Source organism: Melanotaenia boesemani, chromosome 3 (assembly GCF_017639745.1).
Source record: "Melanotaenia boesemani isolate fMelBoe1 chromosome 3, fMelBoe1.pri, whole genome shotgun sequence".
NCBI classification, from domain to species: domain Eukaryota; kingdom Metazoa; phylum Chordata; class Actinopteri; order Atheriniformes; family Melanotaeniidae; genus Melanotaenia; species Melanotaenia boesemani.
The window spans coordinates 28,512,938-28,529,159 of NC_055684.1; the positions used below are offsets into that span (position 1 = coordinate 28,512,938).

Genomic DNA, 16,222 nt, shown 5'->3' on the forward strand with positions numbered 1-16,222 from the left:
TATTTTCTTGCCTTTGAATGTGTTCATAGTGATAATGTGATAATTTTCAGTACTGTCATCTAAATGCATGCTTTGTGTATATTTGTGTCATACACACTGAGCAATCATTGAGTTTTTTTTTTTTTTTTGGTTTTGTTATATCTTTCTAAACACATTTAATAATCTGTGATGCAACAGATAGATAAGAAAATCACAGTTAATTTAAATTAAAACATTATTTAGGGGAGACGTTTATCACACACCTCTGGTTAAAACAGAGCTTTCCATTTTCTTGTTCTTGTTTTGATTTCAAGTGTTCTATTTTTCCTATTGCCCCAGGTAACTGGTCACATATATGTAGCACAGATGCAGAGTGTAGACCTATTAAACAGATTTAAAAAGGGTATAGTCTAAAAAAGAAAAAAGAAATCACTTTGAAGGTCTCTCTTTCTTAAGCCCATCAATTTATCAACATTTCAAACATGCAGGGAAAAAAATCTGAGACATTTTCAACAGAGCCAGCAACAGCATAACCCAATTCATATAATTTCCTGTGTTAAATATGTTTTTTCATGCAATTACTAACTGACAAGCAGGCTGATTAAACAAAGTGCAGATAAAACTACTAAAAGAATAATTGGGAAAGTTACAAGTCTGGTGTTATTATCAACAGTTTTTGTATTATGGCAACTGATACCATTTAGAGGTCTTTATTTAAACATATGAAATGTGTTTGATGCTCTATGTATAAATTGGTTTAGTCCCTGCACTCTTGTGTATGTTACTGATGGAAGTGGAGCATGCTGTAAGTCCTGCTGCAGTTTATCGGAGAAGGAAAAAAATAACATATGACTTGAGGAGTAGAGAAACTCTTAATCCAAATCCTCTTTATATAAGAAGCACATATGATACACAACAACCTGCGCCTGCTTCACCGTACAGTTTTTGCTGGGTAGTTTTGGATCTTCTTCACTTTGTCTGCTCACTATGGTCTCTGTCTGCTGTTGCCTCTCCCACATGTCTTTTCCTCTTTTTATAATTTAATGTTCAGTTTTCATTAGCATCATTACACATATTAGCCATAATGTTTAAACATTCCAGTTGAAGCTCATATATTAAGAAGTGTAAGGTTCAAGCTGTTTCTCTCCAACATCCATTCTGGCTTTCAGTGTCTGTCAGCAGTACCTGAGCTCCAGCTAACATGCTCACATGTTAGTCCTGGTCCGTGTCACCTGCAGATGCTTCCTGTGATTAACAGCTCTCCGTGTTGTTCTTCTGCCCTCCTCAGTGTCTGCAGCCTATGTGGTTCCTGCTGCTCTTGTCATTATTGAATATTGATATTTTGAATACTGTTGTTGTCCTGTGGTGTTGTGTGCTCTGACCCATTTTGATAGCAGCTCATTCTCGCCCCCCTTCCCATGTCCCTCTGCTGTGCCGTTGTGTCTGAATGCATGGGCTTGCATGCATTACACATGAAGGGGTGACTCTGGCTGACCTCATTGAGAAGAAGAAAGGAAGGTTTGGGTGGTTCAGCCAGTCGTCCGACACTCATGGTAAATCCTGTGGTTCTCCCTACAGTGTTCTCTAGCTTTTGCCTGTGTGTGTGTTTATATGTTTGTCTATTGTCTTGATGCTCAAATTGATCAGATACTGAATATTTCCAGGTGTTTTGTTAAAATAACAGGACCAAGCTGTTTAATATTTTAAAGTAATATATATATATATATATACAGAATTGGTAAATACTTTGCTAAGGATGTTAACTCTGACAGGCAAAAGTAAATAGTAAATAGAAAAAATAATGCCATATTATTTTTTTAGGGGTTTTGCAGGGATGGCCTCTCAAGGTTTGTTGAACTAAGTAAAACAGAAGAAAAAAAAAACAGAAAAAGTATCTGTAGTCTAATTAAGAACTTAGTGTAGTAGTGCTTTTTAGCCTCTAGTGGCCAAAATAACAAAGACTTACAAAGTCTATTCATCCATTTTGTGTGCTCGTTATTTGTGGTTGAAGGTTACTTTATTATATCTGTAAAAGTAGTTAAAAAAAACAAAACAACCTGACTAGTATTGTTTTTAGTTTTTATTTATTTATTTTTTGAACAAGCAAAATTCGAAATAAAAATAGACAATAAAGAAATAATCTCAGCAACATCTCCCTTTTCAAGTTTTGAATTTGGAGTAGGAAATTATTTAGGTTCAATTTTAGACATAGAGCAACAGAAATGTTATTTTCTCACTTGCCTTTTTGCAGCTTTGGTATGAAGATAGAGTTTTTTAAAAAAAAAAAAAAAAAACCCCAGTGAGATAGTGACTGCTTCTCTATATGTAGAGCAAGGAATATGTAATAACTTTTTTTCTCTCATCACATCTAATTTTTCCCTGTTCGTCCTCTAATTGATCCTCCACAGAGTTCCAATGCAATGCTTCTTAAAATAAATTTCCCCCTCTAAATGAGTCTGATTAGGAATAGACATATGGTGTGATAGCAGCCACACGCACTTACCTTGCCATGCCCCATTTCAAAAGCAGGGGCTAAGTATGAATATAAGAAACAGGGTTAAACCCAGATCACTACTCCGACAGTCAGCACTATTTTCAGAGCTGAGAGCTGTCCGACAACTCAGGAATCAAAGCCAGCACGTCTACATAAGCTAAGCAGGAGCACGCTCCCTCACACGAATTAAACCGCTGAGACATTTCACACGGTTAATTATCATCTGTCTGCATACAGTATTGCTTTGAGTGTAGCATTTCAGAGACAGTTTTAAGAGTCCTGTCCTCCTCACTTGACTTCATTTTTTCCATCTGTTCCTTATTGTCGGTATCAGTTGAACCTAATCGAGCAGCTGTCTGGTCTCCTGCCTCATGTCAGCTCACTTTCAGCACCTGGTATTTGATACAGATAATGACAGTAAGGCAGAGCAGAGATACACAGCAGCTCTCTCTCCTCTTTAAAGCTGTAGTTTTGATGTGACTTATTCTTATTAAACAAGTGTGACTCATTTGAATTCAGTGTATCATAATGATCTTTTTGTGTATCTTTTCCCGTCTTTAATGAAATTAGAATTTATAAGAGGAGCACAAACTTTAGTTTATTTCTTCCACATGGGATGTGTTGCACAGTGTTTTTCCAAAGAATCCTTCTACACTGCAAAGTGATTATATTTCTTTTTTTTAATAAATGTTTGCTGTATGTGCTGCCACAGCGAGCGTTCCCGCCAGTGAAACAGAATCTGTGAATACTGAGAATCAGAATGGGGAGGATGAAAAGACAACATGTTGTGGACCTCTCTGGTGAGGATGTGCAGCTTTTGTGCACAATTAACCTTTTTTATTTTAAAGCATGTCCATAAATATGTCCTCTGTTTCCACCTTAAACCGCAGCATATCATTGCTGGATGTACAACTAATTTTATTGACCTTTAACAATCAATGCTCTCACAGTTCTGTTACAACTAGCTTTTTAAATTTCTTCTCTCTTTCAGTCAAAAAATTTCGAAGTCAAAGTTCAGGTCAGTATATATATCTCCACATAATATCAATTTTTAAATCTATTATATATGTGTTCTTTAATAATGCAAAACAGTATATTTCACTGTAAAGTTGGTGCCTGTGTTACTTTATGCAGATTTTTATTTGCTTTTCTTTTGTTTCACTGTATCTTAAATGAGCCGTTACAGAGATGATAAATGAACAGCTTTCCTAAGGTCAGCATGTACTGAGAATAGCCTTACGCAGTGTTTTCTACAACAGCTCATTTACTGAATAGTATGACTTGCAAAATTATATTCATGCACCTCCCCTGTGGCTCCTCTCCCACACCTCACTGCATTCTTATTATTAATGGACTCAAACTTTTTAGAAATTTTCTTAAGAAACACAGAGGTGATCTATCTATTCCACTGCCTGTAGTATCTATCTGACCACATCAGATGTGTTATTTTGGTTTACGTTTTTGTAGAAAGTAAGTGGCACTAATGTCATTCTGCACACAGTGAAATTGTTGTCTCCTCCTGCAGTCGGCGCTGGCGCCGCTGGAACAGATTCTGCCGCAGGAAGTGCCGTTTGGCTGTCAAGTCGGTGCCTTTCTATTGGCTGGTTATCATCTTGGTGTTTCTCAACACTCTCACCATTTCATCAGAACATTATAACCAACCTTTGTGGCTCACCCAAGTGCAGGGTAGGAATTAAACTGGAGTATACATGAAAGATATGCACTCAATTTTATATGATTGACACTTATTGACACTTATTGACAGGTTTTGTGTGTTTAGTCTGATGAAGATCTTAAAACCCAGAATGATAAAATTTGATCAAAATTGTCTTTATATTTCTTGGTAGTAAAGCAAAGAAATATTTATATTAAGTAGTGACATTTCTATGCTGAAAAATAATTATCTTTTGCAGCACAGTTGTCTTTAAATTTTGTGTGTGTCTTGTTCTCTGCCCTTTAGATGTGGCCAACAAGGTGCTGCTAGCCCTGTTCACATGTGAAATGTTGGTGAAGATGTACAGTCTAGGGCTACAGGCCTATTTTGTTTCCCTGTTCAACCGCTTTGATTGCTTCGTGGTGTGCGGAGGAATCACTGAGACCATTCTGGTTGAGCTGGAAATAATGTCTCCTCTCGGGATTTCCGTGTTTCGCTGCGTCCGCCTGCTGAGAATCTTCAAGGTCACACGGTAAGATTGTAATCTGTGTGTGCATCTATGTGCGTGTTCTCAGTACCTGTGGTAATTTTCAGTTAATATCCTGTCTCTCCCCCGTGTTTTTTTTTTTTGTTTTTTGTTTTTTTTTTGTCAACTGTTCCTCATAGACACTGGCAGTCTCTGAGTAACCTGGTAGCATCTCTGCTCAACTCCATGAAGTCCATTGCTTCCTTGCTGCTGCTGCTCTTCCTCTTCATCATCATTTTCTCACTGCTGGGCATGCAAGTGTTTGGTGGAAAATTCAACTTTGACGAAACCCAGACAAAGAGGAGTACCTTTGACAACTTCCCCCAAGCCCTTCTCACTGTCTTTCAAGTATGAAGACTTGGTTTACATTTCAAATAATGACCTAACAGCACATTGCTTACAGACACTAAACATGCAGAAATTAAGCAGAATTAATAAGAAGAAATAATAAAACAATATTTTAATGCTGGATGGTAGATCCCACATTTGGAATTGGATTTAAGACCAGTCACAAGATCAGGTGCACAATTAAGAATGTGATTTGGTTTGATTGGCTGTGGCCTCCACTGCCACATAAAAAAGTTGAGCTATTCTCAGCTTTCAGTTACAAGCTAAGCTATCCAAGTGAACCAAGACATGCAGTAGTAGCTTCTTCTTCTCTTACTCTGGCTGCAAAATTTTAATGCTTTACCTTTCATTTATTGACAATGCATGACCCACCTATGTCACAGAACTACTGGCAACATTGTCTATACCAATTTCAAGAAAACAAAAACATTAGGTATCCACTGTTATCAGTCATCACCATCTAGTCAGTTCCTGAAGTAAAGACAAGCAGAAATTTTGCCCTTCTAACTTCAGAGTCATACGCAGTGTGCAAACTTTGTATGCTGAGTTTTTCAATAGTTTTTTTCTTCTTGTTGTCTGCTAACAAATTCTCACAACTGTATTTTTTCAGCAAGTATAATTATTTTATACACACACAAACCTGAATTTCTCAGACAGATTTATTTCACAGGTTGACAAAGCTTCATTTACAGCTTCAGCCTCTGAAATCATTTGTCAACATTAATTTACAAGGTCAAAAAGTTTGTCTAGAGTGAAGTTTTAAAGACAGTTGAGAAGACAAACAGAAACAGATCAGTCAAGACACATGTTAGGAAGACTCAGACATGTTTCCAAACATGTTAAACTCACAGTAAGAAAATTAGTATAGGCTTAAAGAAACAACCCCTAGTTTGAGTTAAGGTTTAGGAATTAAAATTCTGGTGTACATCTTTTTTTTATCATAATCTTTGAGTCTAATTGGACAAATTAACAGAAAGATAAATAAAGTGTTAATTTTCAAAACTTGTCATCAGTGACTGCCTGAAGTCTGGATGACATGAACATCACCAAACAAGCCGCATCAGTTAGTTAGGAAAATGTGGTAATTTTGACAAAAGCAGGACAGAGGTTTAGAAACAACATCAGCTTTGTTCTGATTAATATTTCTACCTTATGTTGCTGGGTCTCACTAAATGTTTTGATCCATTCAGATCCTGACTGGAGAAGACTGGAATGCCGTGATGTATGATGGGATCATGGCATACGGGGGCCCCTCCTCTTCTGGCATGGTTGTGTGTTTTTACTTCATCATCCTCTTCATTTGTGGAAACTGTATCCTCTCTCATATGTAAAGGAAAGTCCATATACAGTTGGTTTCATAAAATGCTTTGATGAGTGTGTTAAATGAAAGGGTTATTGTTTACTGAATAAGTTGCTCAGATATCCTCCTGAATGTCTTCTTGGCTATTGCTGTGGACAACTTAGCAGATGCAGAGTCTCTCAACACAGATGAAGGAGACAAAAAAGGGTGAAGTCTTGATCTTGACGTTTTTCTGTGACAAACATAAATTTACATATTGGGGCCAAAATTTTGGATATATGCTCTAACACGTCTCTAACACATTTCTGTAACTTACAGAGACAAAAAGGACGATGAAAAGGATGAGAAGGTATTACTTCATGTCATTCAGTTGCTGAACCAATAAGAGATTTTCCTGGCTGTGTGGCATGCATTTGACATGCTCTGTTTTTTTTTTTTTTTTTTTTTTTTTTGGTAAGGATGAGGAGGAGGACATCGATGACAACGCAGGGGAAGAGGAAGACCCAGAGGTTCCATCTGGGCCTCGGCCGGCCATTTCTGAACTGGTAAAGAAAGAGAAGATCACTCCTATCCCTGAAGGAAGTGCCTTCTTCATCTTCAGCACCACAAACCCGTAAGATTGTTTTAAGTTCTATACACATTCACTGACAGCCATTGTCTCCTGTCGCACTGCTGTGATATTTTTCTTTTTCGTTCCAGGGTCCGTGTGTTTTGCCACCAACTCATCAATCATCACATATTCACCAACCTCATCCTGGTGTTCATCATGCTCAGCTCTGTCTCACTTGCTGCTGAGGATCCTATCAGAAACTTCTCAGCCCGCAACATTGTAAGTCTACACTTCTTTCACAGAAAAGCAATCACAAGACAATGATGCAAATGTACTGCTAAATCACATTTCTCTTAGTAATGCTTGTTTAGCATTTAATGATCTCTTTAAATGACCATACTGTTGTTTTTGCATGTTTTAAAGCATTTGGCATTCAGCAAAAGTATAATTATTAAAAGTAAAATTTCTGAGTTTTTCAAGTTGAGTCTTTTTATCTCATTGATAAAAACAAGCACCTTTACTTTGCACTGTTTAGTTAGCTCATCACATTACATTGGAGCAGTTTAGTACTTGCTGGTCTATGTGTTCTTATTCAATTTTGGGTCCTGTTTTTGTGCCTCTCAGTATTTTATTTTTATTTTTTTTCCTGAACACAGGGACTCCTATAGATCAGGTTGGAAAGTTCTTGATTTATTCCTTAAAATGTGATAAATATCATGAACTAAAAATAACGAATATGCAAAACAAAAACAGCTTTGAGGTATTAGATATTATTAAATATTAGATGTTTGAGTTACAGTTTTTTTTTTTTGTTGTTGTTTGCTATAACACTAATAACTAATGAACACGAGCCATTGTTGTAAACAAAGCAGTGAAGGATGGGTACAGATAGAATCTTGATATGTTAGCACATTGAGAGCAGAGGCTTCAGCTACAGATCAAACACTTCTATCTTGTTTATTTGGCTCAGATACTGATTAAAAAACTCATTCCTGCAGCTTATTAAAACCATAGTGAAGAAAAATGTGAACAGTATTTTTATGTATTTTAAATGACAATTGTTGGGTTTCTCTGATCCGCTGATCATACATGAAATGAACTCGCTGCCGTGGTGCGTGCCTGTCCGTTAATGTGAGTGCTGCAGTTCACGCTTGTGCTGCGTTGAAAGCGACACGTTTGTATTACCAGGTCTGACCTCATCAGATTTCTTTCTCAAAATGTGTCAGAAAAGCGCCAGTGGGGTCATTCACATGACACTGATAGGTTTGGTAAAGTGAGGGGAAATTAACTGTATAGGATGCTTTAAAAACCTCACTTTTTTGTGTGTTTTACTAAATTTAGAAAAGACAGCAAATAGAGAGAAAGTCTGAGTTCTTCACCTTTATCGTCACATATGACTAGAAGCTGACTGGATAAAAATAACTCTGTTCTCTCGCTTCTTGGTTATACTTCAGAAGGACAACTAGCACACTGATCAGGGGGTGTGAATTCAGCTACTGACATCATTACAACATGGAGAAAAATTAATTGACTCACTATTTAATGACTAAAATAAACATGTTTCAAAAAGAAGTTTATTGGTGCCAGCACTCCGTGATTATCACACTTCAAGGCATTTTTTTCCCTGGCTTTGAATTTGAGATCTGATAGCTGTGTCTGTTTTTTTGTTTGGTTGGTTGGTTTTTTTGAGTGTGTGTGTGTGTGTTTGTTTCTTTTTTAAAATGTGAAGTTAATACATTCATGCTATTCTTTCCTTACCAATCAAGCTACCAGGAAAGATAAATTTTAGGTTTCAAAACCAACCTCACTCACATTATTCACATTTTTGAGTCCACAATAAATATTTTTTTTAATTAAATCTGCATAAATTAATTTGAGATCTTATTAAAAATATTTTTAAGCTCTATGGAAATTAATATTTCAGTGTCGATCCCACTACTCAATCTCAGTCAAATGCCCTTTAAATAAATTTCTAGTTATTTTTAATCAAACTGAAACTTGGATGTTGCTAGAAGGTGTGAACATATCTGTATGGGCTAAAACATGCAAACACACCAGTATTGTTTGAAAAACTTCAGGCTGTCTGTTTAATTCTTGACCCATTGTAACAATTTCAAATTGAATATGCTTGCTGTGTTTATGTTCACAAACCAAAAGGAACTGACCCTTTTCAATCTTCCACAGAAAATGCTTTAATTTTTCTCCTTTCTTTCGTCTTGTGTACATATGTTGTATGAAGCTGCACAATGACCTGTCTTTGTTAAACATCTACGTTGCTTTTTGCAGATACTTGGTTACTTTGACTATGCTTTCACCGCTATCTTTACTGTTGAGATCGTTTTGAAGGTAAATGACCTGTGTCCCCTGTCCGTGCTGTCACTAACCTCACCCAATAACATTCCAAACGTCTCGTTGCCTTCCAGGTCCTAGGCTATGCAGATTATGTCTTCACTAGTATGTTTACATTTGAGATCATATTGAAGGTAACCCCTTAAAATGACAACGAGAGCCTTGCTGCATTCTCTCCTTGTGTGTCACCTGCCACTCAGTACAACCTGGCTTGTTTGTTTCCTTTCTCTTATTTACTTTTTTTCTTCACGGCACCTCTTTTAAAAAGCAAACAACAAATATTGGAGTTTTTTTCAGTTACTGTTTTTTGCACACACATAAAGCAATTTGTTGAAATTGTGCAAATCAAAGAACTCTTGTTGGGGGAAGGAAACATCAAATCAACATTACATTATACTCACGTGGGTGTCATGTCATTGGGGCAGTCATCGCTGAAATGATTTTGGTAAAAAAAAAAAAAATAAATAAAAAAAAAGATATAATGCAACCTCTCTGTGCGATGCAACAAAATTTAATGGGCTGTCCAGACATTGCTTACGCATTGGCTGAAGTTGAGTTTGAGGTCAGGGTGCTGTTGAAAAATGTAAAGTCAGCTCCAGTCAAAGCTACCTTCGTGCTTCTCTTACTGACTGCTCTTCAGATTACCCATAAAAGAGGGGGCAAAACCAACCATGTTCCTGCCGAGCATGGTTTAGTATGCTTTCCCTGGCTGACTGCATATAAATGTGGAGTTGCCTCTGCAGTTGTTTGGGGGAGAAAAAAGAAAAACTGAGACCTCCACTAATGTTTGACTCTAAAGTCTCCAGTGCTCCCAGTTAGCAATTTCCTATATTTACCTGTCTGCAGGGCTTCACATTTAAATGCACTCAGAAAATTAGTCCTTTACTTTTATTATTTGAAGAAGCGTTATTTTGGCTGGTTTTTCTTCTCTGCCTGCTGAACGCTGAATTTTTAATTGGGAGCTGCTTCCCTTTTATTCTAAAATATTAAAGAACATAACGGAATGTGCTTTAAGATGACGGTCCACATGAATGTGACAGTAAGGCCATTTCTACTTTCCAATCGCTATAACTAGAGTTCTTGCAGGTAGTAAATATCCCTGGTATCATGGCAACAAAATGCATGTTTTATTGCCTCATCCTATAGTGAATTGTGAAATGAATGACTTACTACTACATTCATGTAATTAAGGGCCGTGGGGGTGGCGATTGTAGATATAGCCTCCTGTTTCAATGCTTTGAGCTCGCCACCCCAAATCAGAGTGAACTACAAGAGTGTGAAGAAGTGTGTGCGTGTGTGTTTGACTGCAAGGTAGTGAGTGCTGAGAATATGTTTTTTTCTATTTGAAATTTTTGTACAGGCTGTGTGTCTCTGTAGTGTGGAATAGAAAGGCTGTGTGATTAAGGTGTGTTAGATGAAGAATGTGTGTGTTTTTTTTCTCCTTTAACAACGTCTGTCTTTTCCTCAGATGACAACGTATGGAGCTTTTCTCCATAAAGGAGCATTCTGCAGGAATTACTTTAATCTCCTGGATCTGTTGGTGGTGGGAGTTTCTCTTGTCTCCTTTGGCATTCAGTGAGTAAAATTAAAAATAAAAACTGCGCTTAAATTAGATTTGTGCTGGAAGCAGCACAGTTTTGCCAGTTTTGACCAAAATGTTGTCAGAATAATGAAAACACAGGAATAAAACTGAGGAGATTGACTAGGGCAGACGTCTTCAACAGGGCGTGTGTGGAGGTGCTGCTGGGGGGGTGAAGGTCATGAAATTGTTGGTTGATTAGACCATTTTATTCAATATATTTTTAATTTACTTTCCTATGTTTTTTTTCTTCAAAAATTTAAATCTGCATTAACATGAGTTCAACAGGTTGTGCTGAATAAATAAATGGAGGCAGAAAATGTTATCTTTCAGTCAGAACTGCACACACTCTGACACACAAGGACTATTTGTATTACATACACAGTATGAGGCAAGCCCAGACCTGTCCCTTCACGCCTCCTGCACACAAAGAAGAGGACTTGCCCCTATTACTGACAATCGCAAGGCTGCACATTACAAGTTGGCTCTAAGTTACTTTGATTGACCCATTCAGTTACCAGCTGGCTAAGGAGCAAAACACAAAGTTGAACCCAGAAATTTTATTGAAAAAGAAGATACCTTTGTAAAATAAACAGGACAAATTAATGAAAAACAACTCCATTGACTTCACCAGGAATCTTATGCAATCAAATCAAGATATTCCTGGCTAAAACACTGCATCTCTTATCCACAACAGCAACAATTGAGGCTAGTATTTTACAATGTTTCCTGTATGGAACATTGTTATGAGTAAAAATGAATAGTTTTGTAACTCAACCCAAAAATTCCATGAGCACAAGAGAAATATCTTCCATCTCAGAAACCAGTCGTGTCGAGGTGGACCCTACTGCTGATTTTTGCAGCTAAAACAGGTTAATGCAAATGAAAGAAGACCCAAAAATATACAGATAATTATCTGAAGTTTGTATTTATCTTCAAGGAGAAAGATGGCATTGAATCACCAATGTGTACTAAATGTATTGTGACACGAGGCTCATTTAAAAGTAGACTGATCGCGCTTGTAAAGGATGTGACCACGCAAGTGATTTGGATGCACTGCATGCTACACATGCAAGACTCAAGTACTGAAATGTCAGATGGCATTGACTCAGTCATAAAAGGTGTCAAAATAGTCAAGAAGAAAGCTTTGCAAATGCGTCTCATCTCTAAACTCTGTGTTGCTGAAGGAGAAGTAGACACTGTGCTACTGTGCCATTATAATGTTTGATGGTTTTTGCGTGGAAAAGTGTTGTCTTCTGTGCTAGGATTATGCACATCTATCTAGAAGTTTTACTTTTCCAAAAGCGTACAAAGCTGCTGCACAGTGACAATAGCTGTAGCTGGGTCACCAAACTCACATACCTTAATGACAAAATGACAAACTTAAGATTGCAGTACACATGCCAGTCAGCTGTATGATGGTCCCTGCTCCATCTCTGCATCCATATGGGGATCCTTAGCCTGGAAAAAGTTGAAGAATCTTGCATGAGGGTACTAAAGTTCCCTGCTAGTATGTCACATAAGTCTGTGTTATGACTTCTTTGTTCATTACAACCATTTGTTTACACTGCTCAGGTCCTCGGCCATCTCTGTCGTAAAGATTCTTCGAGTCCTTCGAGTGCTTCGACCCCTGAGGGCCATAAATAGGGCCAAAGGCTTAAAGGTGAGAACTTGAGATCCTCTTCAGCTTGTACACATTTATTACCACAATCTTAGATTCAGCTTACAAATCTTTTGATGTATTTGTCTTACAGCACGTTGTGCAGTGTGTGTTCGTGGCAATCAGAACAATTGGTAACATCATGATCGTCACCACTCTGCTTCAGTTCATGTTTGCCTGTATAGGGGTGCAGCTATTCAAGGTCAGCAGCACAGAGCTTAAAAGAGACAACATTAGTATACATAAAGCCAAAACATTTACAAATAATCATGATAAATATATATTGTTTTCGTCTGCAGGGAAAATTCTACCGCTGCACAGATGAGGCCAAGTCCAGCCCAGAAGAGTGCAAGTTCGTTTCACTTTTGTTGTTTTTGCACAGGAAATGACTCACACTTACCATCCCAGGTTGGACTTCACCTCTTTACAATTTGTCTTTTTTCCTTAGGGGCACCTACATTGTGTATAAGGATGGAGACGTGAACCAGCCAACCATCCACAGGCGGGTGTGGCACAACAGTGACTTCAATTTTGACAACGTCCTTATGGCGATGATGGCTCTGTTCACTGTGTCCACTTTTGAAGGCTGGCCTGCGTAAGACAAAAACCTTTTCCCTACACTGTTAAAACTCTCAAAAGATGATGCGAAGTAAAGAGCTCTTTAAAAGCTGTTTACGTCAGTTGAAATTGCTCGACTCAAGGAAAGTTTTGCATTTTGTTTTTCATTGTGCTTAATTACATGTTGCCCTCATTTGTCTCTCCTCAGGTTATTATACAAAGCCATTGACTCCAACAGAGAGAACCTCGGCCCCATTTACAACTACCGTGTGGAAATTTCCATCTTCTTTATCATCTACATCATCATCATTGCTTTCTTTATGATGAACATATTTGTAGGTTTTGTGATCGTCACATTTCAGGAGCAGGGAGAGAAAGAATACAAAAACTGTGAATTAGACAAGAACCAGGTGAGTTAATTAGAAATAATGCAATGATATTTTTATAAGATTAACACTATTCCCTTTCCAGTCGTCTTGCTTTAAAGCTCATAGCTGCGAAGTAAACCAAGGAGCCTGTTTCTTCCGACTGATTATCTTCTTTTTTTAAAGGAGTAACATTGTCTAGTGTTGCTGCATTGAAACTGTTGTTTTGTCAATAAGCTGATTAATCTGTGGAGGAGTAAAGCTCAGGTGGGAGCTCTCTGTCATATTGACACTCATAATTACAGAAAATAATGATGACATTAATTTCTCAATTTAAGCTGTCATTTTCATCGTCAACATAAATGTTAAAGTCAGCCAGACAATGACGTTGTCAGTGTTCAGCACTAAGTCAGATAAGAAGTCCAGGTGGACGATGCACCGCTGCTAGTAAAAGTGGCTTCTCTCATCCATTTTGAGTGAAATAGACTGATAGATTAGTTGTGGGTGGATTCAGCTCAGAGTATTAAAAGTGGTTGTGACATGTCATTCAAACCTATTTTGTATGTTTCTGTGCAGCGTCAGTGTGTGGAGTATGCTCTTAAGGCACATCCTTTGAGGAGGTACATTCCTAAGAACCCATACCAGTACAAGTTTTGGTATGTGGTGAACTCCACTGGCTTTGAGTACATCATGTTTGTGCTCATTATGCTAAACACACTCTGCTTGGCTGTACAGGTAAGAAGCCAAGAGATTTCATGCCTAAAAGCAATCACAGTAAAAAATCTGTTTATCTTGAAAATACTTGTGGACATAATAGGTGATGTTAGTAACTGACAGCTCTGTTTTCTAATTCCCCTGATTTGTTTGTTTTAATAATTCTTATCCATCTTTTTCTGCAGCACTACAGCCAATCAGCGCTTTTTAGCTATGTAATGGACATTCTCAATATGGTTTTCACTGCTGTATTCACTGTGGAAATGTTTCTCAAACTCATCGCTTTCAAACCCAGGGTGAGTTGCACATGAATGTAATGTGTATGGATTTACATACAAACAACAAATTAAACCACTTAGAAATATAACTAGCTGATACAAAAGTCTTTACTTACTTTTTATTAAGATAGAAAATGGTTGTGTAGATGCACTGGTATTGTGTTATGGTAGCAATACCACCATGTTGATTAGCACATCTTATCTCCATTGTTTCCTTTTCCACCAAATTTGACTATTTTTAGTCAAACCTAAAATCTAACCAGGCAACAGTTTTAGTCAGCAGAGGTTAAAGAAGAGCAGTCCGTAAAATATGATGGAGATCCCATCCCACAATGCAACATGGAACATCATACCTTTCTCCATACAGCCCTCTTTTTTTGAGGATTTGGCTAATTGTGCTGTTCATATGTTGGCTAAGACACAAGGCTTCATGTGAATGTTAGCATATGGCGTTAGCTTAGCTTACCTTATCTTAACTTGACTTACATTTGTATAAAGTTTGGGAAACATGAGAGCCACCCAGTATGAATTTAAATAAATACAAAAAACTAATAAAAAAAACTTTAGTTAACAAAATATATCAAGCTTGTTTATTTAAGACACTAAGAAGTCACAACATTTTGAGGCGACTACTAAGCTAATAAGCCACATTTAATAGCTTAGTTTTGTATTTATGATAAAGACTAGTAAGTGGCGTCTTTTTTCCTAATTCTAATTCTAAAGCATGTTTCTAAAAAAGTCAAACTATCATTTTAATGTTAATAAAAGGAGCAGAATAAAGTGCAGAAACATTTCAGTACTGATAAGTCTGTGAATCTTTTTTTCCCGCTTTCCTATAAATCCAACATGCTGGCTGCCAGCTATGTGTTCCAAAGAAGGACAGGATGCTAGTAAGAGGAAAAAGTGTGGAGTGCAGTGCTTTATTTCTTTTTTTTTTTTTTTTTTTAAATAGCTTTCAATTTTTGTGCAAGCATGAATTCAGTGTCAATCTTTTTCTCTACAGCTAAACCACAGCCTGTAAATCAATGCACTGTAATCATGAGCCCCTCCACTAAAGTTGTCAGCAGGGTTCCTGTGTGTTTTAAATGAGCTGCATTAGTGGGTTTATATTTTAGTTTAAGAGTAACACCTTTTTGTTTTTGTTATTCCACTTTACTCACCCACCACTTGCTCAACCTTGCTCAGGGATATTTTGGTGATGCCTGGAATGTGTTCGACGCCCTGGTAGTCATTGGCAGCATAGTAGACATTGTTCTCAGTGAGATTGATGTAAGTAAGATTAGCTACAGTTGTAAGCCTCACAACTGTTAGACCTCTTCCTCCTCTGGCCTCCTCGGCAGCAGCTTTCAATGGTAGATTTCTGGCCTTTAATCTGATCTTTTCTAATACTTACTTTCCTAACACATTCTTTTCTCTTTATCTCTCTCCTCCCCTGACCCTGCCATTCCAACTTTGGCTCATTTTTTTTACCTTAATTTTGTTTTCCACTCTTTTCTGATCATCCATCGGACTCTCTTCCTGTCATTCTGTTCACTGTCTTTCATGACCATCTTTCCCCCTACATGTTAACAGCACTATTTTGCTGATGCTTGGAACACATTTGATGCCTTAATTGTTGTTGGTAGCGTCGTCGATATTGCTATCACTGAAGTTAATGTAAGTACCAGTTTTCTCTGACTCTCAAGTTTAACTGAAGCTTTACAGCAAAGCCACATGGCAAGGGCCAGTGCTGATATCTTGAATATATACATATCTTTTTAATGTAACCTGCAAGTAATTAGTGCTGCAAACCCATGTTTTTCTGTTTAAAAAAGAAAAGTTTATTGTAAGGAGCCATTGGCTTGTTTAAATAAAGCTTCAGTTTAACT

The 16,222-nt window shown here is 37.4% G+C and overlaps 1 protein-coding gene across 1 annotated transcript in view; it reads left to right on the forward strand.

Moving 5' to 3' along the window:
• Positions 1 to 4,090: 4,090 nt before the first annotated feature.
• The window catches only part of cacna1da (calcium channel, voltage-dependent, L type, alpha 1D subunit, a), a 30,919-nt gene continuing 18,787 nt past the window's right edge, over positions 4,091 to 16,222 (forward strand). The window contains exons 1-18 of the mRNA XM_041980528.1: positions 4,091 to 4,159; positions 4,434 to 4,659; positions 4,794 to 5,001; positions 6,192 to 6,312; positions 6,421 to 6,508; positions 6,620 to 6,650; positions 6,760 to 6,914; positions 7,001 to 7,130; positions 9,275 to 9,334; positions 10,669 to 10,775; positions 12,355 to 12,442; positions 12,534 to 12,641; positions 12,739 to 12,791; positions 12,888 to 13,034; positions 13,206 to 13,407; positions 13,939 to 14,097; positions 14,262 to 14,372; positions 15,927 to 16,010. Of these exons, the coding sequence (XP_041836462.1) occupies positions 4,475 to 4,659; positions 4,794 to 5,001; positions 6,192 to 6,312; positions 6,421 to 6,508; positions 6,620 to 6,650; positions 6,760 to 6,914; positions 7,001 to 7,130; positions 9,275 to 9,334; positions 10,669 to 10,775; positions 12,355 to 12,442; positions 12,534 to 12,641; positions 12,739 to 12,791; positions 12,888 to 13,034; positions 13,206 to 13,407; positions 13,939 to 14,097; positions 14,262 to 14,372; positions 15,927 to 16,010 (2,037 nt within the window). The 5' untranslated portion in view covers positions 4,091 to 4,159; positions 4,434 to 4,474. The remainder of the gene's footprint in view (positions 4,160 to 4,433; positions 4,660 to 4,793; positions 5,002 to 6,191; positions 6,313 to 6,420; positions 6,509 to 6,619; positions 6,651 to 6,759; positions 6,915 to 7,000; positions 7,131 to 9,274; positions 9,335 to 10,668; positions 10,776 to 12,354; positions 12,443 to 12,533; positions 12,642 to 12,738; positions 12,792 to 12,887; positions 13,035 to 13,205; positions 13,408 to 13,938; positions 14,098 to 14,261; positions 14,373 to 15,926; positions 16,011 to 16,222) is intronic.